This window comes from Tenebrio molitor, chromosome 7 (genome assembly GCF_963966145.1).
Source record: "Tenebrio molitor chromosome 7, icTenMoli1.1, whole genome shotgun sequence".
NCBI lineage: Eukaryota > Metazoa > Arthropoda > Insecta > Coleoptera > Tenebrionidae > Tenebrio > Tenebrio molitor.
Window position 1 is genome coordinate 7,638,918 of NC_091052.1, and position 24,662 is coordinate 7,663,579.

At 39.7% G+C, this 24,662-nt stretch overlaps 1 protein-coding gene across 13 annotated transcripts; it reads left to right on the plus strand.

Moving 5' to 3' along the window:
• The first annotated feature begins 810 nt into the window (after positions 1-810).
• Positions 811-24,593, plus strand: mask (multiple ankyrin repeats single KH domain). Of its 13 annotated transcripts, none has more exons than XM_069052616.1 (24): positions 811-1,153; positions 7,240-7,305; positions 8,701-8,839; positions 9,781-10,079; positions 10,151-10,298; positions 10,350-10,916; positions 11,850-12,367; positions 12,422-12,665; positions 12,760-12,844; positions 12,905-13,166; positions 13,223-13,370; positions 14,699-14,964; positions 15,025-15,363; positions 15,577-15,744; positions 15,801-16,056; positions 16,392-16,817; positions 17,092-17,420; positions 17,475-17,831; positions 17,887-18,613; positions 18,693-19,374; positions 19,428-19,572; positions 19,633-21,471; positions 23,604-23,777; positions 23,849-24,593. In XM_069052616.1, the coding sequence occupies exons 1-24, from the start codon at positions 953-955 to the stop codon at positions 23,879-23,881; spliced, it is 8,418 nt and encodes a 2,805-aa protein (XP_068908717.1). In that variant the 5' UTR covers positions 811-952; the 3' UTR covers positions 23,882-24,593. The 13 variants fall into 13 exon arrangements, with proteins under 13 accessions (XP_068908717.1, XP_068908718.1, XP_068908713.1 ...); XM_069052617.1 differs by having other exon boundaries at positions 9,781-9,807; positions 9,871-10,079; positions 12,760-13,166; XM_069052612.1 differs by having other exon boundaries at positions 12,760-13,166.
• Positions 24,594-24,662: the final 69 nt, after the last annotated feature.

The window sequence follows — 24,662 nt, forward strand, 5'->3', positions numbered from 1 at the left end:
TAGCAACAAAACGACAACAATTGATCATTTCTATATCAACGATTAATGACACAGATTTGTTCAGAAAAGGTATTTCAATTTACTTTTTTTTGTTATAATTTTGAGATTGTAGTGCAGGTATAATAAAAAAAAGCGTATGATACACGTTTATAAGGGCCTTTAAAGCACTTGCGAGGTTAAAACCACTCCGCTACGCGTCGTGCTCTTAAGGCGGCCTTACACCAAGGCAACAATTGGCAACATGTTGCCTGTAACATTTTTTAGTAATGACCGGCAACATTACTAAAAAATGTTGCAGGCAACATGTTGGCAATTGTTGCCTTTGTGTAAAGGCGGCCTTAAACTCATCGCGCGTGCTTTAAAGGCTTCCTTATAAACTTGTATCATAATATACTATTTTTAACTAAATATAAAAAGGTAGAAATTTGCACTGTTGGCCAACACAATTTCCACGTTTACACTTTGCGAGATTGCGACTGAGGTCAGTTTCATTTGTAGTGTTTCCTGTCATCCTGTCAAATACACGTCACTTTCTGTCACGCAGCCATGTTGTGGCCAGAAAATGTAGTTCTCTCTCTAACACATTGGAACATGGATTTGTGGTAGAATTTTATCTTATCCAAAGTGACTTTATTAATTTTGGAGTGAGAGCGACATCGATTGACAAGTAGCGTAACTAAAGAATGATCTGTAATACCGACCGTTCGAGTAGCAGAATTCGATCGGACTTGTAGGTAAGCCCCTGGAAAAAAAATTGCTTTGCATTGTTGTGGGGAGATGGTGGTGCAAGTCTCGGTTTCAGCCGGTCGACGTTCGGGTTTCGTTCGCCATAGTGGAAAATGGCGACGGTGATGATTTTAATGTAACGAATGTACTTTGCGAAGTGCGTGTAGTGAGGTTTGTAAAATAAACGAAACTGTTCCGTTGTGTTTAGTTTGAATGAAAGGCAAACATGCAGAATGTATCACAGGAGTCCTCGCCAGATAATCCGAAAATAGATAAAGTGAACGTCCACCACGATATAGGGAACTTATCGTCGACTCCCCATTCAACCTCCAATTCGAGTCCCGCAAAGTCCGAAACGGAAACGTACTCAGAACATCGGCGATATATGTCCGACTCATCGGAAAGCGAGGAGGACAGTGTGTCAGAGGTAGGATTTTACTTTGTCCCTTGTATCCCGTCGATTTCGCCTCGAGGCCCAAGTATCAATGAACTTATGTCGAGAGACATCTTGTGGCAGTCATGTCTGTGTCGTGCAATACTCGCCCTTCGCATATTATCGAATTTGTGCCAAAAACGCCGATTAATCGACGATTTTCACGCCGGACCCGTGCCACATCTATAAACAAGCCGTGCGGGGCTCAATTATATAAGCACGGAGGGACCGACGTCCAAAACCGAGGTGTTGTGCTGTGGTGAACCATTGGTTACCATCCACTTGACCAGGACTATTTTGGTACACGTCAAACCTTTTGTTCCTCGATTTTTGCGAAAATCGCCCCAGACAGACACAACTAGCACGGAACTACCTGCGCAATCACAACATTCCTTATCTTTTGCCCGTTTAATTGTCCAGTGTCACAGTTCAGATTCCAGTTGTCTGACGAGATTTCCCCGCAGCAAGTTCCACCGCGAATTCAGTTCGTTCACGTCCGAATCCGACGACCAAATTGTTAGTAAATACGTCTTATTTACAGTTACTCGCTCTTGATTGCATCCATTACATTCCGCAAAATGCCGACTCCTCGATCAGAATCGTTCAAAATTAACTCGCTTTTGTACAATCGCCAATTATTGCCGATCGCGAAACCAGACCTACGAATATTCTCCGTTTCCCGTTATCTCGCTCTGGGGATATTCTTCTGCATTGTGATTTAGACACAACCGACGTTTCCTGCAGCTCCCACAATAACATCAAAAATGTGCAGCTTTTTCGTGTCACTATCGACACTCCTCTCCCCTTAAAAAACCACCGATCGTGTCCTTCGATCTTTCGTCATTGTTGTTCCACGCCAGTTCTACCAGAAGAATCCGACTTCAACTTGCAAAATTGTTTTTAGAACAATGCGAACTTCTTTATTGGGGGAATGCCGACTTTCTCTGCGAAACTATTGTTCACACTAAACGATTCTGCCGCGATCGACAACAATTCCAATTTTGCTCCTTTACCGTCTTGTGCGCCGTCAAACGACACTATCGGAGTAATTATTTTATTCCCGACCTCTGCTTCATTTCATCCCTCCTCGCCCCATTATCCACTTACTAATAAATGAATTTTTTGCCTCTACTCGACATTAAACCACTCTTTAACCCTGACAAAAATCATTTTCCATTTTGTTTAACAACGATCCCCTCCATTCTGAGTATTGTATTGCCTGCAGCTCTGGTCAATAAGATTTTCAGGTGGTAAAAAACGAAAACTACAATTAGTACACCCGTGATATATTTCCTAGAAAGGCAAGCGGATACCAATCTACTGAATTCCTCTTCGGTAAAATTTGCTTTATAAACAACACTGACGAAAAATTTGGTAAGTTGTGTGGCCCACACCGAATGTGCGAGTGTACATAATCGTTAAACACGATAGTCTTAACTGAATTTCCCTTTTAATGAGGGTTTAATCGCTGATTGGCAATTGACAGTACTTTACAGCTGGGTTTTTATTGAACGGTCCTTGACCGCGTTTTGAATTTTACGCCGACCTACACTTAGGCCTTGTTCGTTCAACCTTTTTACAAACGGAAGCTACAGTTACGATCCGTCATAAATTTAAAAACTTCGATTGTGAGTACTGTTTATGGGAGTTCAATAATCATGTAATTCGAAGGCGAAACATATGGTGCCACGGTTCAAGAATTTTTCTTTTAAATGACCCGAAAACTGTGGAACCTGCGTGATATATAATACAAATAACGACAGGTCCCTCTTGATAGTTACACCGTTGAAAAATTCTATAAATAACATCTAGTTAAATGCGTTTTCTTTTGCTGTAAACAAATTATCAAAGACCCACTGTAGTCTTCTAGGTTGTCTCAGCTGTTTTCCTGTCGCGACGATAGAATCTTCGGTGTTGGTCAGGTTGAATTAAGCAACTGCATTTTTTGAAGCGATCTACGTTTCAAAACCAATTATTTTCATTGCTTGAACGGTGTCTTAACAAACATTCAAATAATGCAATACCTGATTCTATTCAGTAGACCACCTGTGATGATAATTAAATTGTAATTTGCAGTGCTCAAATCGAGGCCAATTGTCCAGGATTTTTGTTCGTAAAGGTGAAGATTTGCAAATGATCAATAAATTTTATTCGGTGTGACCTGTGAAGCTGTATAACCAGAGCGTCTAGCTAGTGTTTGTTTTTTCTGTATCAGTAGTTTCCGTTAATCAACAGAAGTTCCAAAGGGGCAATTAAGTTAAATGATATTTTGTTTCTGAAAGGATAAAAGAAAAGAGTTGATTCACGACCACATTACAGACTTCAGTTGTTGAGTAATTGATGGACCATAAAATTTTTACTAATTTTAAGTAAAAGAACTGATTCGACTTCTGGTCAAGTTTTGTTGATAGTAGTATTATAGCTGCAGCTGTAAGTAGTAAGCGAAAACGTAGATACTTTATCGCACATTTTGATTATAAAACAACAACAAAACTTTTTTATCTGATCTACTTTTAGCCTAGCGAAACAGGAATGACCTTTCAATTGCAGATTTTTCATTTATCTATATTTTATTCCGCTGCTTATTGTAACATGTAGGTATTGGCAAAGCTTCTGCAGTTAAAGCTCGAGGTATTTTATAATTTGAGGATGCAGTAACAGTCTTTACATGTTTATAGAGACCCGAATAACAAAAGCGTTCACAACTATATAGAGCGTAGAATTTTAAAAATAATCATTAGGTTTTTTTTAATAATCGGTTATTTCTCAATCGAAGTGTGACTTAAGTCGTTAATAAGTTTGAAATGAATTTCACTGGCTCGCGCTATTTTTATTTACTTTTCAATAGAATCTTATCAATAGATTATCTGAGGTAACTGACCAGGTAATTATGCAACGAGTCAAAAATTTTAGCGTCATTAATAAGAATTGGAAATGTTTGCTCTTTTTAAATACCACATGGCGATGTGAACGCTCCACCAGAAATAATTTTTATGAGTGATTTTTTTCCTGCGGTACAATTGTTGATAAAAAGGATGCGTTTCTTGTGACTTGCAATTGCATTGGACCCTTTTTTTATCGGAGAGAAATTTAGTGTTTGGTATTTGAAAGTGCAGCGTTTATTTGCACCTTTTAATAATTCGTTACTTTATGAAATTGATTCGTTACAATTTGCAGCAGTTTTTTTTTCGTTGTGTAATGTACTGTTCTGTCAGCCTGGTAGGTCGAGGAAGTGCCGAAGTGAGTGACGACAATCAAATGATTTTGACACGGTTCGTGTTTTCAAAGGGTGGAATAAATTAACTGTTAACTTAACAAACAACGTTCGGATCGTATTCAAATATGTTCCAGTATCAAATTTTAAAAGGCGCTAATAAACCGGTGGAAGTAGAGATGCCGGAAATATCTATATGGCGTAATAACATCGTTAAAATTTAAACAGCATCAATTTGTCACATGGTTATTTTATTAATGTGTAGCATGCAGCACCTTTAACAAAAGTATTTACAATTTTCGCAGGTTATAATCTATGTATTTTTAAATCATGTGAATATTTTTATTTGAATTATTTTTAGATGACTAAGACGAGTTTTAGCGCTTCGATGTCAACATTAGTCGCTCAAAAATAATCGTCTGGTCGGGGAGGGCATTAAAATGGTTCAAATTTTGCACGTTCCAAATTGCAAAGGTTAATTTCTGCCCGGCGAGAAACTGTCCGGCGGGTTACAGAATGTCACTTAAACTTAATAGTAATGAATGACGAATGTAAATTGTCGACTAATTTTCCGTCAAATTGAAATATAAAATGTTTATTAGTTCGCCATTAGTGTTCGAAAATTGTTTATAATTATAATACACCCAGCCAGTTATTTTTAAAACCACAAATTCTAACAGCTATTTTTTCTTTGTTTCATTTCACTTAACTCGCAGCTTTCTTTCGATGACTAACCGTGGTGAAAATTGTTGTCAGCGGTGTAAATGCAATTTTAAATGTGTCTTAAAATTAAAATTAAAAAAACACGACTGCCGTAAGAAACTTAATAAGTTTTTTGTATCAAGAGTGACAGTATAAATTTCGTTTTACTTGAAATAACAAAGCTAGGAAGTGTTGTAGGCGCACATCGGAGGGCAACCACCGTCGGCTATTGTTTATTATTACGTTTTTTTAAATGAGACTACAATACCATCTTGGTGGTCTCTAGAGGGTCCATAAATCTCAATCGATGGGCAGTTCTTTGCGGTAATGATTTTTTGGAGGTCTCACAAACACCGAGTGAATTTAATTCATTTTATTGAAACGCATTTAATTAACATGTGATATCATCATCCTCTCACTTTCTTGTTGCCTATTTCTTCTACGTCATCGTATCCTTTAAGGACGTACGTCCGGAAGTGAACGTTATTCAAGTAATGCAGCAAGTCGACCGAACAATCAGGTTTATTCTGTTGGTCTGTTTAATGCAAATTATAAATAATAACGTTCTATTACACAAAACGGGATCAAATAAAAATAATCGTTTCCATCCAATTTGATGTTGAAATTTTTCGAATGATGGCAATCGTGATTGTCATTTTGAAATTAAAACCGCTAAACAGTGAACGGTCCATCAATCTACCAGATTCGATGTTCGTTGCATTGTCAAATGTTTTAGGACGTAAACACCAAACAACTTTCAATGCTGAATAATTAAGCGATTGTTCGTTATTGCGTTCTCGATACAGCATTTAATTTTACATTTTGGGTTATTACGTTTAATGAAACGATTTCCGTACGTTTGGGTTTTCGTCTAACAAAAAGAGAAAATGCATACACCTGCTTATTACCCAATTTGGAAATTCTTTTCCAACTCGTGAACTATCCATTGTAAAATAAAATATCGTAAATATTAAGTCGGTAATTTCGATTTTTTTTGCCCAATATAATGCGTGTAATAAGATGCACGGAAAATTTAGGCGTTTAAAGAGAAAAGAAAATTTTGATTTGTACACCCACTTTCTCTGTCTTGTGAATTCGTGTTGCTAAGAATCTCGCTCCCACGACCATGAGCCGATTGTAAGTACATCGTTTTAGTAATTTTGTGTTAAATTTTTTATTGCGTTCGATAGTAAAAGATCGTTGTTCACATGACTGAAAAAACTAGTATTTGCTAATGGTGCCCGTGAGATTCAAGCTTGATTCAACATTTTGCAGACACCGTCGTAAATGTTGGTCCGTTATGGGTGCCCCGATGACTTCTGAAAACACTTTTAGAATTTGGAGAAGGTTCAGAAATTTTAAATGTTAATATTTACAGTTCCAGTTTGAACCAGAGTAAAGATTTATTCAGTAATGTTTTTGTTTTGAATGAAAATAACGACAAGTGTTGTTTAATTGGTGACGTGAAAAATATAGACATTTAAATGGAGAAATACAAAAGAGATCGTTGATTATAATCGGAGTGCTGGAAAAAAGTACATCTTTTTTTAATGGGGGCGATGTTACACGCCAGTTTCGGATTTGTCTTTGTCGATGGGTCGATTTCGTCGCTTTGACCGATGAAATGTCGTCACTGGCGACAAGTAATGCTAATTTGACGAAGTTAGGCAGCGGTTCGGTGTCGTCATAGATTGTTGTAGGTTATGGTGGCTCGGTGCTTTCGAAATGCATTCGAAACCCGTATATACTCCTCCACGTAATCTCTTTGATTCGACGAATTGTGTTGAAAGGTTTTTCCAAATTCTGGTACGAATCAAAGAGAGCCGGAAACTTCAAAGCTTCTGCGTCACCACAGCATAATTTATAAAGTGTCTGATATTATATCAAACTAATTTTATCGAATTACAGTAGAAGTCGATAATGTCACGATAACGTTGTGCCGTCAGCGACAATGTAAAATCGAAACGTTAATAAAGTTAATGACAATTGTGGGCGAATGAAACAACCATTTCTTTTTTTTTTTTTTAAACCTGCAATCGACATCGAAGACGTGATTTTGTTAGATGCAGATGTCAAAATTACACAAATATTTGCTTGAAATTACATAAAACAGATTAATAATGTCGAGTTAGGACTTCCATTAAAACTGAATAATTTTTTTCAGGATAGTGCATTTTCGTTTGAAGACGAGAAGCTAATTAACAAACTGTTGGAAGAGGTAACGGTAGAAGTATGTACCTTATTTTACATGTCTTTAATTTAAGACCATAATTATTTTTCCCGAAGAGTACACATTGGCTCCGGAGACTAAGCATATTGACTCAGTTTTAGTTTAGTAATTTTTGCCACAGGCGATTGAAGGTGTGTTTTCGTTGACGCGTTTACAGTGACTACCGCCAAATAACAGCCACCGAGCGTTAGTCATGTTGACTGATAAATCCCCAATCAGCTGGGTGGTTTAAGGCTAATGAATAACATTTTTTTTTATTAGACTATTTAAAAAAAACTGTAACAGCATTTTGCAATTATTGTTTGTTAATTAAATTATCACTGCACTTTCAGCAAAAAATAAATAAATATATAAACTTTGCTCACATGTAGGATGCATTATTGGATTTGTTTTGTAACGTTGAGTAAGTTTAAATTTATCCATTTTTCACATAAACAATTTTACACATTTTTCACCGTTGAAAAACTTCCAATTTTGTGTTGAAGGTGGCAGTTTACTTCCCAAAATAATTTCACTAAATTTGTGAATGACACTCGGGTTATGTTTACACTTAATATTTTTAGACATGTAAACAAAGATTTTTGTAGTATTAATTGTCCATAAGGCAGTATCTGTCTTTCCGGCCAATTCCACCTTCTATTCTTTGTTCACGTTACACATTTATGCGGTGAGGATGAAATTAATTAAGTAGAATGTGTCCTTCTTCATTCGCATTACTTGGTGTTAACATTTGATTTCCCATAATTGTATGAAAATCAAAACGACGAAACCTGTTTTTAATTTAAATGTTGTTACGTTAAACGGATGCTAAAATTTTCACCGCATCGTGTTGTTCCAGTAAAGAAGCCCTTTTGTTTAACATGGAAGTCAAGTTTCACTTAATTGTACAACACATTTCGAGGAGGGTTTCGGTCAGTTGTTCAGGCGGTAGTAATAAGAGATTTTTAATAGAATTTAGAGCACGGGGGTGCGACAAATTGTACAATTATCGTTTGTTATGAAATAAATGTGCGTGTGAGTTTTTCAAATGCATTTTTTTTCACACGAGCGCATGTGCGTAAGGTTTCACTTCGTACACTTTAATTGGTTTTATTCATTTTAATGTGCTTTCAAATAATTTGTGTTGGAATTGTACGTCATGTGGCGATAAACTGTTTTTTCCTCTATATTTTATGTCACATATACGGGGAATACTCAACCAGTTGTGACTAGAGGATTTAAGCCTTTCGGTTTTAAATTAAAGACAAATCAATTGACTGTGTACTAAAATGGTCACCGAACAGCACAGCTAAATAATTAGTATAGTGGCGGGCACAAAAACGATAATTTACCATCACGTCGAGGAGTGAATGAATGCATGAATGAGATTTGGAAGTATCGTATAATATGATTTAGGTGGAGTCATTTATGATTGATCAGGAGTTCGAGGAGGATACCCAGGTCGTCTCCGCCAAGTATCTACTAAACCCCGACGAAGATCGAGCCGTTGATCCAGAGACACAGGCCCGTCTTGAAGCTCTCTTACAAGCTGCAGGTAAAAAAATGTTTACAACTTAATTATGACAATAACAGAATTTAGAAACGAAAATATATTGTTGTGTAAGAGATTTTTTGATATCGTGAAAACTGTTCGTCGTATGTTTACATTGAACAAACCTTATCAAGTGAAAAACAATAATTACAATGTCTAACACAACAGTTATCAACAATAACACAATTTTTGTAGTACAAATTGTACAGTAATAAAATGAAGTTTTCAAAATTGTTCAACAGCTTGTACCTTTGAGGGAACGCAATGTATTAATTGATGAGTCAATTGACACCCGATTATGTCGAAAATCGCGAAGGTTGCTTTCGTTTCATGTGTATAAAACATGCAGAGTACTAGAACAAAAGGTACAGTTATGTAAATTTAAAAAAGTAAATCAGTGATCGGGGACAACTGTGTAATTCATTACAGCGTTAATATTGTTTATTGAACGAGAAAACCGTTAATTGCAACATTTAGCGACACCATATTTCTCTGATTTGAAGTTATCGAAAAAAATCGTTTTTATTAGATCTTGGTAGAAACAATAAAAATAGTGATTGAGACGGGCTTAAAAATTTGGATTAGAAATAACTCCCTTATTATAGATATTATGTTGACCTAGATAATCCCATGAGATAGACATTATCTTTCAAGATTTTTTTTTTTTTTTATTGAGACTAAGGAGTAAGGTCCCCAGTTATGAAAAAAATTATGTAGGAACAAGATAACTTCAGGCTTAACTTAAGTATATGTAGAGTATTTGTTGTTTAAAAGTTGTTAGAGAATTAAAAATGAAATGTTGCTCGTTCACAAAGGAGTCAAATCATCGTTGATTTTAAAAACAAATCAGTCGATTTTATTCATGTACATCCAAATTCGAGATTTGAAATTTTATAAGGATAGGTTTTTGCGTGCGAGCCCTCATCCTGAACTTCGTGTTTCAGGTATCAGTCAGTTGGCCGCTAAGGATGGTAAACATCTTGCAGATCCTGAGGTACTGAGACGTTTAACATCGAGTGTGTCGTGTGCATTAGATGAAGCAGCCGCTGCTCTCACTCGAATGCGTTCCGACAACCCCCGCGCCCAACCGGAGAAGACGTCCCTGGTAGAAGCCTGCACTGATGGTGATGTAGGAACGGTTAGGAAATTACTAACAGAGGGTAGATCCGTACACGAGACGTCTGACGAGGGAGAAAGTCTGTTATCACTCGCGTGCAGTGCAGGATATTATGAACTAGCACAGGTGACTTTTTTTTCGATTGGGGCCACGAAGTTATGACGATCGTAAACTGACTCGATTTTTTTACTCGGCAGGTTCTACTGGCGATGCATGCAAACGTGGAAGACAGAGGCATCAAAGGAGAATGTACTCCTTTGATGGAAGCAGCGTCAGCGGGACACCTAGACATAGTCAAATTGCTTGTAAAGCACGGTGCAGACGTGAATGCGCAGTCAACATCCGGTAAGTAAAGCGGTTCGTCTTAAATAATGATAAAATAATTCATGAATTCAGGCAATACTCCTTTGATGTACGGATGTGCCGGTGGTCACACGAAAGTCGTCGAGTTCCTGCTGGAGAACGGCGCCAATGTGGAAGACCACAACGAGAACGGTCACACTCCGCTCATGGAGGCAGCCAGCGCCGGCCATGTCGATCTCGCCAAGATCCTGTTGAAGAGAGGCGCCGGCATCAACACCCACTCCAACGAGTTCAAGGAGTCGGCGCTCACGCTAGCATGTTACAAAGGACATCTAGAGATGGTCAGGTTTCTGCTGGAGGCCGGCGCCGATCAAGAGCACAAGACGGACGAGATGCACACGGCGTTAATGGAAGCTTCGATGGACGGTCACGTCGAAGTTGCCAGGTTGTTGTTGGACTCTGGAGCGCAAGTCAACATGCCGACAGACAGTTTCGAGTCACCTCTAACACTGGCCGCATGCGGTGGTCACGTAGATCTGGCGATGTTGCTCATCGAAAGGGGGGCGAACATCGAGGAGGTGAACGATGAAGGTTACACGCCTCTGATGGAAGCCGCCAGGGAGGGTCACGAGGAGATGGTTCATTTGTTGTTGGGACAAGGTAATTAATTCGTTTTGCATAAAGAAATGTTTGGATTTTTTGGTGCAAAAAAAGATTACGTGACCTGCCCGTGCAATTAGTCCTTGACGTTTAATCCTTTTTTTTTTAATAAAACAACTTTAGTGTCTTATTTCCCATTGTAGTACGTAATGAAATAATTTTAGTTTAGGTTCGGAACAATGATATTGATGAAATGTCAAATAGTCGGTATTGCCGATCGTCCCTTCTGTCTATTACCAACATTGAACGAGTGAAAATTAAAAATAATCTTTTTATATCCATTTTTAAATCGATTTATTGAGCTGTATGCTTGATCGCTAATTGTTCAATTATATGTTTGTTGCTCTATCTGGAGTTCTAGTGTTTGATGCTTTTTTTCTCAGTTGCTAATCCGACTGATTTATTATCCTTACACTCCAGAAGGTTCTTCACGTTTTTCTCCTTTTATTGTGTCCTTTACTTCGAACATAATTTTGATTTTTTTTTTTTTTTTTACACTGATCTTTAGTGTCTTGCTTGTAATTATTCTAAAAATTATTTTTTTATGTGTCAGTTCTCAACGCACAACCAGAATAGGCCTTCACAGTTCGTTTTAATTTTCGTTTTATTTTTAATTCTCTTGTTCGTATTTGTTCTTATCATATCCCTGACAACTCGACACTGCTGCTGCCGCCATGTTCTTCTGTAAATATCGAAATTTGTTTTCACTTTTTGCAGGTGGAGCTTGTAATATTTTTGCAGCAATCTTTACTAAAACGTCTAGTGAGAGCATTGTACCTCTTGAGTTCTTAGGGTTTTTAAAAATTATCTTTGTTTCGTAATTATAATAAAGCTAGGTGTGGTTGGTTTAGGTCTTGTTTTCATGGTTTAAAAAGAGAATTGTTGCCACTTTTGTTTGCTGCTCGTGAACATTACCATTTTAATTTTCTGCAGGGGCTAACATCAACGCCCAAACGGACGAGACGCAGGAGACGGCCTTGACGCTGGCATGCTGCGGCGGCTTCACGGAAGTGGCTGACATTCTGTTGAAGGGTGGTGCAGACATCGAATTGGGAGCTTCGACACCTCTCATGGAGGCAGCTCAAGAGGGTCACCTGGACTTAGTGAAGTTTCTCTTAGAGAACGAGGCTAATGTCCACGCTCAGACCCAAACTGGAGACACTGCACTTACGTATGCATGTGAAAACGGCCATACGGATGTTGCAGACTACCTCCTCCAGTACGGGGCCGATTTGGAGCATGAGTCGGAAGGAGGGCGAACACCGTTGATGAAGGCGTGTCGAGCAGGACACATGTGTACTGTACAGTTTTTAATATCGAAAGGCGCGAACGTTAGACGACAAACGACGAATAACGACCACACGCCCTTATCGTTGGCGTGTGCCGGAGGACATCTGTCGGTCGTGGAGCTTCTCTTAAGCCACAACGCCGATCCCTGCCACAAGTTGAAGGTAATCTTGGTGCGGAGATCGGACAGTTCTCTCGTTCAACGCTGAATATTTCAGGATAATTCCACCATGTTGATCGAAGCTGCGAAAGGTGGCCACACGAACGTAGTGCAATTACTTTTAGACTACCCCCATTCGATGCAGCACATGATGATTAATCAACATCAACAAGGGGCAACAACGGCTACCAATTTGTCGATGCTTCCGGGGCAGGTTGGTAGCCGAGACTCGCCGTTACCACCTGGAGCGATGCCTCCCAACTTGCCTGCACAACCGATCAACTTTTTTCCACCACCCCAAGGTAGGGAGTTTCAAGATTGATTTCTATTAATAAGGGAGAAAGTGCTACAAATTTGTTTTGTTTTTAAATTTGAAACTTTTGCGTTTGCTTGTAGCTGGTGTTCTGCAAGAAGTACCGGAGGCGGTTCGGATAGTTCCTCAGGACGATTCGAGCAGTCCGTCGCTGGACGTTTCCAAACAGCAAGTATCAACCACTTCAAGTAGAACATCAGAGAATCAACAAAATCAAACCACTTTTAGAAAATCGCTGTTGGCGAAGAGTCGCTCTACCGGTGCCGTGTTCGATGGAACCCTGACTTCCGCCGAAGCCCAACAAGTGCGGACGCAACCGTTACCTCTGACCGACTTCGAAGAGGAGGCGATGGAGTTCCTCAACAAAGAAGACCCTAACAGTACGCTAATTGATTTTATCAAAAGTCGTAAGAAACAATACAATGTAGTGTCATCTTCGGGTTCTGATGAGGGCACAACACAAAAACAACAAATTCTTGAGGAGTTGCATGTAAGTTGTAATACAAGTAAACTGCCAAGGCGGAGTTTACAACGTTCAGTTTTTAGCGGGTTGAACGTGAACTTCATGGGAAGCAATCTTCTCATAGCCACGTATTTCAATATGCAATTCCTCAAGATCAGTGTCCTGCTGCTGCTAATAATACACTGCCTCATATGTTAAATATAGACATTGCTATGCAACAACAGCAGCAAGGTACGTATTATTTTTTGCATGTATTAAATGCTGGAGAATTTACACAAGTTACTCATGAATTCTCATTTATGTATAATATGTAACCTTCCTGCTTTGTTGTAAGCTTTATGGATAAAGAGTTAATAACATTCGACTTTGTGGGGGCATGAGGCATTTTTAACACAAAAAAATCTAATTACAAATAATACACCTCACAAGCTCTTTCACACCGTCTAAATCACTTTTCTATGGGGGAAATCGTACTACATGCATACGTTACCGCTTTTCATGCCTTCAGTTGCATTCATTAAACATCACTTGTGACATTGTACATAAAACGGAATTATTAAACGCTTTTGTGTTGCATGCATGTATTCACACAAAAAGAAGTTAACTAGTCCTTGTGAAATTTATGTCGTTTTAGTTTTTCTTTCATCACCTTTATTAATTATTTTGTAGAATGGATTCAGTAAAAAATCAAAAAACGATTAATAAAAAACATTAAAATTCTAACTTAAAATCGAATAGAATAATTAAACAAACGAAATTGCTTCAAGGAATCATGATACGCATTGAATTAAATTTTTGGATTTTTTCTCCCTGGATTAATATAAAATTTAACAAGAAATTAAAACTGTCATTGTTTTTATGACTTTGTTAAAAGCGTGATTGACTATGTCAGAAGGCATGAAAAATTCTCGTAAAGTTATTGCAATGAAAAGACTTCAAATTATAAAATTATCCATAATAAATATCTTTCACGTCTTATCATTAAAACAACAAATAAACAGTAATGTTAGAGATAATTTTAACAACATTACATATTTGAAGGAATGCTAATAACTTTACTCTGTTCGTAATTGCATTATTGTTGGTCGTAGGTTTTCAATTTTATTCTTCTAATTTTTTTAATTTTTTTGCGTTAATTCCTGAAGTTTTTTTTTTCTAAATAGAAAAGCTTAACTTATTATTTCGGTTAAAAGAGTAACAATTCTTGGATGTTTGTACATATTTAGATGATGCCTAAATGTGACAAAAATTAAAGACACTAGCATTACTTTGTAGAGGGTATTTGTGCATGTAGTTAGAAGGTGATTACTTAAAGCTGCTTTCAGTGTAGAATGACCAGTGCTTAGTACGTGGGTTTCCTTATTATTTTTTTTTACAAACTTTACTGAGCAAGGGTGGTAGTGATTTGTAACCCTCATCAGGTAGTTTTCACATGGATTTTCGACACTGGCGCGTTCATTCTCCCATTACATTAACTCGGCATGCATAAGCTCCTAATTTTCCTGTTTGGGTGCATGCGAATCCATGTGGCTATGGTTCTGATAGCGCATATTTATCAGGGCTGGGGACTGGCATGTCAGGTTCCATGTTTCCCGCCAACAATCTACAAGTCCACAATACTTTCTACACAGGAGGAGCAACTTGCTTGCAGTCGCCCCTAAAATTGGCCGTCAGCGGAGACACGGGAACGTTCAACCAAAATCAGACCCAACCGGCATTTTATTTTACGCCACTCACGACATCCGTAGCGTTGCCCACTGCCAGCACGACCACCACCCAACCCATCAAGTTTCAGAGTGTCACCTCTCACGCGGAAGTCAGCCAGGTAGAAGGAGTCGAATTAAACATAAAAATTGCGCCTCTGACGACCAATTTGTTAAATTAGAATACGGCTATCAGCGATCGACCCAAGGCGAAGGCCGTCTCGAAGAAAGAAGGAAAAAATTTGAGGAAACAACAACTCCAACAGCAGTATCAAGCGAATCTGTATGGTCAGCAGTCGACGCAAGTTTTTAGCCCCATCCAGTTGCAACAACAACCCCAACAACCCGGGGAAAAGACTCTTAACATCTCGGAAACACTAAACGTGCAAGGTTTAGATCTTGATTCCATAGATCAAGAGTCTTTGGTGTTGAAAGAAGACAGTCATGAAAATCTGTTGACAGCGTCCATCCTACAGCAGTTTCAAAACACATCAATTAGAGCCGCTTTTGTTGGATCACCTGTAAGTATTTCAGCTGCTAATTTTTTAATAACGCTTGTAGGTGAGCTGTTATTATTTGTACCCTAATAATCATTAATGAGATCATGGTTTTACCATATTTGTGCACAGCGTCTTTAAGTTATATACATATATTTTTTATGGGTTGATTGATTTCACATTTGCCATCATTCGTTGTTAGCGTCATTTTTCTTTCTACATCACAATATTTTGTAGCAGCAGAAAACACGATTAGATCTCTATGACCATGTGCAAGATGGTAAAGTCACTAAATTAGACATAACAGAAAAGGATTTTTCAACAGTAGATGATGTTGTTCAAACTCTTGAATCTTTTAACACATCTGATATCAATGACCAAAGTGTAAATCAGCATAATCTTCAGGTACTTTCAATCTTGCGTTCGACCGAACTTATTCTAAGGGGTTAACTTCTCTTTAGGTACAACCCTATCCGAGTGCTATTGACGAAACCATGCTGGCGTCTTTCGCCGGCCAACAAGAACTACAAAATCAAACAGATCTATCGCGTGTTGAATACTTTGCCGTTCCCACAAATGGCGCCCAAGTACCAGTGCATACGCTTTATCCATACGAGCATTATCTGACCACTGCAGGTATGCCAAACAAGGAACAAAGTGGTGCTATCTACCAAGCAGGATTTCAAGCTGGCATTAATTTAATGCAACAACAATTAGGTGATTAATTATTGCTTCATTTTTTTGTGACTAACTGTTCTATTATTTCGTTAATCAACTGAATACTGTCTCGTGTCACTGTTCAGTTGGTTGAACACACTAACTATGAACAAATTTGCATAAACATGTCAAAAAGAGGTAAATAAATAGGCGAGGCCGAGTTTGGCGAGTAGAGGTGAGTCCAGGTGGCGCCACTTTTGTCATATTAAGCGAAAGTTGACAGGTTTCAAGTTAGTGTATATTTATTTATTTTTGTGTGTACGTGAGTAAGAAAATTTATCAGTTTATGCAGATTTCGTGTCGAGTGAAGTTTTTCACAATTAACCCACTTACAGCATGTCCGAGTGCGAGTACAAGCGAAACAATAACAACCGCAACGGTGGTTCCAACGACTGTAGGGTCTATACCCGGTACATCAGCACAACCCTACATAACACCACAACAAGTCGCTTGCGCGCCCCAAGTACAGACACCTTGCAGTCATGTAGTAAGCGCTGCTCCAATACAAACCGCCCACCATTGTCAGTCGTCGTGTACCCAACATCAGCAGTTAGCCCAGACCCACCAACAGCAAGTCAGTCACCAGGTACAGGCGGCAACTCAGACGCCTCAAACGGCTAACGAGGCCAAAAAACCTGGCAAAGCCGTCGAAGGAACAAAGGTTAAAAAAGGGGGACGAGTTGTACGACACCAAAACCAAAACTTACAAGGAAACAATTTTCAGCAGAACCAGAACTATCAAGTTGGGCCCAACAATGCAGGTACTTCACTTTTGATCGATTGGATAGATTTGTCTCACTAATTTGGATCTAACGTTATGTTACGTGAAACACATTCGTGGAGCATGGGCATATCAGATTTTAAAAATATAAGTTATTTTTCAAATTATGAAAGTCGTTTTTCTCACAGAGCAGTCAATAGATCTTACCATTTTAATTAAGTTTAAATTTTTTCATGCAACTTTCCGAACGAACTCGTCTGATCTGTTCATGCCTTGCGGCAGGGATTTCGTTAAGCACATGTCGTTTATTTCAGCTATCACCCAATACAACGGGGTGAATCAACAATGTCAGAATCCGTTACCGTGTCTCGATGTGGATTCGAAGACCGACAGCAACCACGATACAGCGTTGACCTTGGCTTGTGCGGGTGGTCACGATGATCTCGTGGAACTTCTCATAAATCGGGGTGCCGATATCGAACATCGAGACAAAAAAGGTTTTACACCCCTGATACTAGCTGCCACAGCCGGGCACGAGAAAGTCGTGGAGGTTCTACTGAACCACAATGCGGACATTGAAGCTCAGTCCGAAAGAACAAAGGATACTCCTTTAAGCTTGGCGTGCTCTGGGGGGCGCTATGAGGTACTGTTTTAAGTCCAAAAAACGAATCGGTTTGCTGAATTTGTACTGTTTAAGGTCGTTGAGCTTCTCCTGAACAGAAATGCTAACAAAGAGCACAGGAATGTTTCAGATTACACCCCTCTTAGTTTGGCCGCCTCTGGTGGTTACGTCAACATTATAAAATTACTTTTAAGTCACGGAGCCGAGATTAATTCACGTACTGGAAGCAAACTAGGTATATCTCCTCTTATGTTAGCTGCAATGAACGGCCATACCGCCGCTGTAAAACTGTTACTTGACATGGGAAGCGATATTAATGCTCAAATAGAAACGAATCGCAATACAGCTTTAACGTTAGCGTGTTTTCAAGGGCGTCATGAAGTTGTCAGTTTGTTGTTGGATAGAAAAGCTAACGTCGAACACAGAGCCAAGGTGAGACACTTCGTTATTCGAGTGACTCGAAGATGTATTTTAAAATTTGTTCCAGACTGGTCTTACGCCGCTCATGGAGGCCGCTAGCGGAGGCTACGTCGAAGTGGGCAGGGTCCTCTTAGATAAGGGTGCGGACGTGAACGCCACACCAGTACCGTCATCGCGAGACACAGCTCTAACCATAGCTGCCGACAAAGGGCACGTTCGCTTCGTCGAGCTTCTCCTGTGTAGAGGCGCTCAGATCGAAGTGAAAAATAAGAAAGGAAATTCACCTCTGTGGTTAGCAGCTAACGGTGGTCATTTGGCCGTTGTCGAGTTACTTTACAACATCAGCGCCGACATCGACTCTCAAGATAACAGAAAAGTGTCTTGTTTGATGGCCGCCTTTAGAAAAGGTCACGTGAAAGTGGTAAAATGGATGGTTCATCACGTTACGCAGTTTCCCAGTGATCAAGAGATGATCAGGTACATTGCGACCGTCAGCGATAAGGAGTTGTTGGAAAAATGTCAAGAGTGCGTTAAAATCATACGAGCCGCTAAAGAGACCCAAGCTGCCAAGGCGAATAAGAACGCGACTATCCTGCTGGAGGAGTTGGATATGGAGAAAAACAGGGAAGAAACCAAGAGACTTGCAGCTGCGCGGCGGCGAGAGCGGAAAAAGAAAAAGAAGCTGGAGAAAAAGGAGGAGAGACGAAAGTTACTCGAGGAGAACAAAAAGAATGAGAACTACGACGACAAAGACAAGAAGATCAATGTCGAGGACGAGAAAGGAGAAGAGGAAGGTAGGTGTTCGTTTTTTTTTTTGTGAGAATAAACGTGATGCTGGTGGTGTTTTTTGAGTTTCACGCTTGGATATTTCAGATAACGTTCAAGATGTCAATATGGACCCAGCAATTCGCAATGGAGATTCCGGCGATAAAGAAGAAGGGGACAGCGGTATTGATGCGAACAGTCAGGGGAGCTGCTCAAGTAACGACATCAAACCAAACGACAAAAGAAAGGATAAAAAGAAGAAGAAGGCCAATTCCAATTCGAAAAACAACAGTCCTTCCACTAAAGCTGGATCTAGTAAATCGTCAAATTTAAATGACACAGTAGAAAAACGAAGTGATAAAAGTTCTGACAGTAAAAATAAATCTGTGCAGCACATCCGAAAGGGACTTGTTTTTGAAGCTACAAAAAGTCCAGCAGAACGTGACGATTTTGAAGCCACGGGAAACGAAAACTACGTTTCCAATAAGTCCAAGAAGGCCCACATTTACGAAAATGACAGTTCACAGTCCAAGAACTGTTCATCGACGAGTCCAAAACAGTCATCTAAAAGAGAAGAAGGCTGGAAGGAAGTTGTACGGAAGTCGTCATCTATCCAAACCGTGTCCATGTCTGAATCGGGGGTGAAGAAAGTGTCGGTACCGTTGCACGCCATCTCGAGGGTGATCGGTAGGGGCGGTAGTAATATTAACGCCATACGAGGAGCGACGGGAGCTCACATTGAAGTCGAGAAGCAGAGTAAAGGTCAGGGTGAGAGAATCATCACGATCAAGTAAGTTGACGAGTAGAATTGTTTTTTGTTATGTCATGGCGGTTTATTATTAGGGGTGCACCCGACGTTACAAAACAAGCACATTCGTTGATCGCTACGTTGATTAAAGATCCAGATGTGGACATTTTACAAATGCTGCCCAAGACAAATAAAACGACGACGTCTACGACTACATTGTGGGATAAAACTCAGATTGGGGTCCGTATCAAACGTTTGTTGTGTGTGGAAGTTATGTAATTGTTTTGTTTGTTTTTGTAGACTAAGAAAATAGCAGGAAAAGTGTTAACTGTGACACAGCCGTCGGCTTTAACAACGACCACGCAATCGAAAACGATTCAGACTGTTGCACCATCGGTGACGTCGTCATCGAGGTCATCGACTACTACCGTAAAGCTTCGCGGAGCCGTCCCCATCATTACGTCGCGCGTAACCGCCCCCAGGTTAGTGGCTCAAGCCGAGAAAAATGCAGCCGCCCAAGCTGCCGCAGTCCGCTCATCGGTACCTCATACATCGTCATCCTCGGTCGCAAGTCGAACAACTACCAAATTAATAACCACCACAGCGACACAAACATTCGCAGCAAAATTAACGGAAACAACGGCGAATCAACTGTCTATTAACGTCAGTCATGGAATTAACATGAACAAATCCCGGAGTCTAGGTTTACCGTCAAACAACACCGGTCCCATTTCCCCCCAATCTGTCCCTCACTCCACCTCAAACACACATTCTTCGCCAAAGCATAGTAGACCCACACCGACAGCTTCGGCACCGCCCAATATGCAACACTACCAAAGTCCAGGAAAGGGGCCCGGATTCGGAAATTCGACCGGTCAGGCTAACGTTTCAGTTCCGGTTTCAGAGTCTTCAGGAACTGTGGTGAGGAGCACGACTCCGAACGTTGTGCAGTCGTCTACGGTGCAAATCCAAGACGAGATCGGCCAGCAGAACAATTTGCAGACACCACCAGAATACTCACTGTTTTATTCGGCCGACCAGCCGATGTGGAGGCGAGACAATGAATCTCAGAAACCTGTCAATTTCGCGGCGGTCACTGGTGGTTCGAATTCTCAAACTGTAATGCAACCGAAATTCATAGACCAGGATCCTCCGCAAATGGTGGACGTGTCTAAAGCGCCGGGCTATCGTGGTGGCACCGTTTGTTCTCCGGTGTCGTCCAAGACGAGCAGCAACAGCACCACGCCACCGAATATTTCGGCGAGTTCCGCCTCTTTCCAAGTCTACCCCGAACCGTCGAAGAATCAGCCGCTCGCACCGATCGGAAGCAACATCGGCAGGCCGCAAGTGTCGAGCCAGAACGATTCGGCCCACTTTTATTCGGAGATCTTCAAGTCAGGGTCGGCGAACATTCCCCACAACATGCTCAACATGACCAACGAGGGTCAGCTGTTGCAGTCGGCTTACCACCCGAACAACTCTCTGAAGAACTTGAACTACGCTCAATCCCAACAGACCAACATGCCACTGGCCGTCAGCATGTCAAGACTCAACCCCAAAGCCCCGGATTTCGCCAGCACCGTCTACAACGCGATGCCAACCAAGCAGGGTCCTCAGATGTACAACGGCTTTCCCATGCCGGGCCAGAACAACAACGCTCTGTATTCCGGAGCGAAGGCCGGTGTGGACTCTTACCACCGGTCGGGGGTGGGATCGTCCCAAACTAGGTGGCCGTTGATGCAGATGCAACAACCCTTCACCCAGCAACAGAGCGAGCTGTTGAGCGGAATGCCCGCGGGGATGACTCTCCACAGTTTGGCGAGAGCAACCGGAAGTGAGATTCTAGAGAGCGGGCCGGATCTGGGGATGGTCAATCATTCACCCAACATGTCGCCCAACTTACCCAGCGCTCACAACATGCATCAGGGCGACGGCCACTACATGGAGGACAGGAAGCAACCCCAACCTATCGGGACGGAGAGGGCGAGGAAGGTCTACGCCAATATGGATACGGGAGCGTGGATGTTCGGAAGCGAAGTCAAACCGCCAGGGAGGTGGTTGAATACCAACGAACAGTTTAACATCAACAGGGGACAAGTTTATGCTGAAGAAATGCAGCAGTATATCGAGACGCTCCCGGTAAGTTATTGTTCGTTAATCATGTTTTTACATATGAGGAAAAAAAAATCTCGCAATAGGTCCAACATACAAATTATATTATTTAACTAATGGATGTTGACTGTACGCGAGTTGTTATTTTATTGTTATTACATTATGCAAGAGTTAAAACACTAAAACGCAATAAATTTTAATAAAAAAATACGAAAAAACATCGGAAATATGAATAAGTTAAAGGGTATAATTATTATTAAAGGAAATGTTCAAATTAATTCGTCGGCTTTTGATCATAGGTAGATATTTCATTTTATATTGTTTTTTTTCCATAACAAGTTCATTAAAACTTTCCGCGTAAATTATTAATATGATTCATCTAATTTGGTGAGAAAAATTACTGTTTTTTGTACGCACCACTCGTCGGTCTGCAGGGTAAAAACACGAACAACGCAAAAAGTGACGTTAGATTTAAACAGCTGATCCGTGATCTGTAATCCGTGGTGCGATCACAATCGACTCTTCAACGCCTACTAAATGAACACCCGATAATATATACCGCGTGATTAAAAAAAAAAAAATGTTCAAGAGCCGCTGTGAAAAATAAAAGCTTTGAAAAGAGTGCGTGCAGGTTTTAGTCACAATAATACCCTGAGCTGTTCCAAAAATTCATTATTCGTTATAGTAATTGTTAATCTAATAAAATTGGAGCATCTGTGTGTTATTTTGACGTTTAAACATTTTAAAACGTTTTGGCTCACTTGCGAGGTGCAGAAAAAAATTGACATTTCTTAGGATTCTGGGTTGTCTGCTGTCTTGTTCTCTATTTAAATCCGCCTGACTCAAAAACTGACGGCTCGTTTTTCTTCAAGCGAACTTTGTTAGAAAAAGAAAATTGTTAAGCGTTTGGTGGTGCACAGTGCATTATTTTTTCTGACTTTGTTGTGCGACAGTTAGATATTAATAGTGACTGAGAGCATAAATTTATTTGTGGGCTAAGTGAAAGAAAAGAAAGTTCGTGTGCCAAAACGGCACCATCACTATTTTTAACGATGTGTAACTGAAAAAGCGCGGATTCTCGAAACAAATGACTATTACCATTTTTATTTGAGATCTCAAATTAGACAAATGTGAGATAGTCATCAAAATCGAACTACATATTATGATGGAGGCTGATTCCTCGTAAGTAGTGTGTAATCGTGTCACCACGTCATTTTACGTAAGCTTAAAAGTCAAGTTCATTTTTTATTTAATTCCCTAAGGTCTAAAGTACGACCTTTCTGAATATTTCATTACTTAATTTATTAAGTAAGATAAGTTGGTTTTTTAAACTGAATGAATACATTTTCAAATCAAAATTCAGCTTTATATTGACTTGTCACGTTCCTTTATACGCGAGGAAAGTTTCGCGCAGAAGCTAGTAACTCATAAAATTCAAAACTCTCAAAATTATTTTCACTCGCAAACAAAAACAACGTTTGCAATTTATAACAGTTCATCCATGACAACTATCGTAATAATGACATTTACGGTTGGTTGGGTGATCGATTAAAGTCCTCTAAGTCTCCAGGGCATAAGTTGTGCAATCTTTTCTTTTTCACAGCAGCTCGTGATCAGACATTTTTTGAATTATTCGGTATAAATGTGACAATAAACTGTAACTACAATTTTACGGATACTTGATGACTTGATGAGACAGTCGCTACCTTATTATTTACTTCTTCCTGTATTTTTGTGTATTTTTTTTTTGAATTTTGGATTCATCATTTAAATCGGTGAGATTTCGTAATAGTAAGATTTTTTTAGTAGATGGTTGCATGTCTATTTCAACTGTTTTTAACGCTTATTTTCCTCTCTGTAGTTATTAAATTTTTAAAAGCAAAAAAGAATTATGTACAATGAATGACACATTTTCTCAATATTTATAAATTCGTCGATATTATTGTGTTACCAATTTTATGTGATGTTAGATGTTATCTTTAAGAGCTTAAATTGTCCTAAAACGTTTCACCTAAATCGTGATTCATCGAGTCTAGTGGGAAAAATGGGTGTTGTTGTGTAACATGATTTAACAATAACGAAGCGTCCACGATTTTATATTTTTTCTGGATTTGGTTATGGGGGGGATGACGATAAAAATGAGAACGTTTTATTTTTAGCCGGTGGTGACCTTAGAGAGTCCCCACAACTTCTCCAACGGACCAATCCAACCGTATTTAATGCAGCAGCAACAGCAACCGATAGGGAGGCCGACCCACACCGATTTTATCCAAGATTTATCTTGGGATGGCAACCGCCCAAACGTTAACGATATACAAGACAAATCGCAACATGTAAGTTACCAGTGATGGAGTTTAGGTACACTTCGTGTAGACGGTGGTTTTAATCGAATTTATATTTGCAGGGGTGGGCCGGTATGTCCAAGTGGAACCAGTAAACATGGATATTTACATGATCAGAACTATAAGCGTTTTTTTGACTAAGTCCATCGTGCGAAATTTAGCTTACATCTTTGTGATCTTTGGGATACAAGTTTTACAGTAGAACCTAGTACTAGTTTTTGTTTATGGTATCTCTCTTGAAGTACACACATGTGCAAGTGTCTGGTTTAGGAGGCCCATTATACAGGCCAACGAGCCCCCTTGCCTGCATTCGGTGTATATAAAAAACTATTCAGATCATTATTCTAATTGTAGTATGTTGTTTGCATGTCCCATTATTTGGTTTATAACTGCTTATAGTTTATGAAATAAACTGTTTTACTTGATTATCTTTTGTAGCCAAATTTGGATCATGGATGATAATACAGCTTCACTAGTGGCTCCAAAAACAAGCCGATTGTCGAGCTGAAGTTAGAATATATAATTATAATATAACACTATGTATAATGTAGTAGTTGCGCAATGGTGTCGAGGGATTGGCGATAGGGACAAGTCTTAACTTGTGAATAATTTGTTCTCCATTCGAATATTTACTTTCATTTCTTACATGTGTAAGCGCAGTGTTTGTATGCCTCACGTCTGGGTTCAACCCGGCACAAGCACTCGGTGGGTATCGCTGACTCCCACGAACTGTAGGGTTATTATTATACGGATCATTATGTAATATTGCTTGTACATGAAGACTTAAATATATCTTTATGCACTGTATCTCCCTTTGTAATTTTTTTCCGATAACCGTGTTACGCGCTCGTAAAGAAAACCTTTGAACCTGTTTAC

Bases quoted from the DNA above. Each gene is read 5' to 3' on its own strand.
- mask (XM_069052612.1), top strand. From the start codon at position 953: ATGCAGAATGTATCACAGGAGTCCTCGCCAGATAATCCGAAAATAGAT. The intron at 12,368-12,421 runs GTAATCTTGGTG...TGAATATTTCAG, and splicing joins ATCCCTGCCACAAGTTGAAG to GATAATTCCACCATGTTGAT. The intron at 18,614-18,692 runs GTAGGTGTTCGT...TGGATATTTCAG, and splicing joins CGAGAAAGGAGAAGAGGAAG to ATAACGTTCAAGATGTCAAT.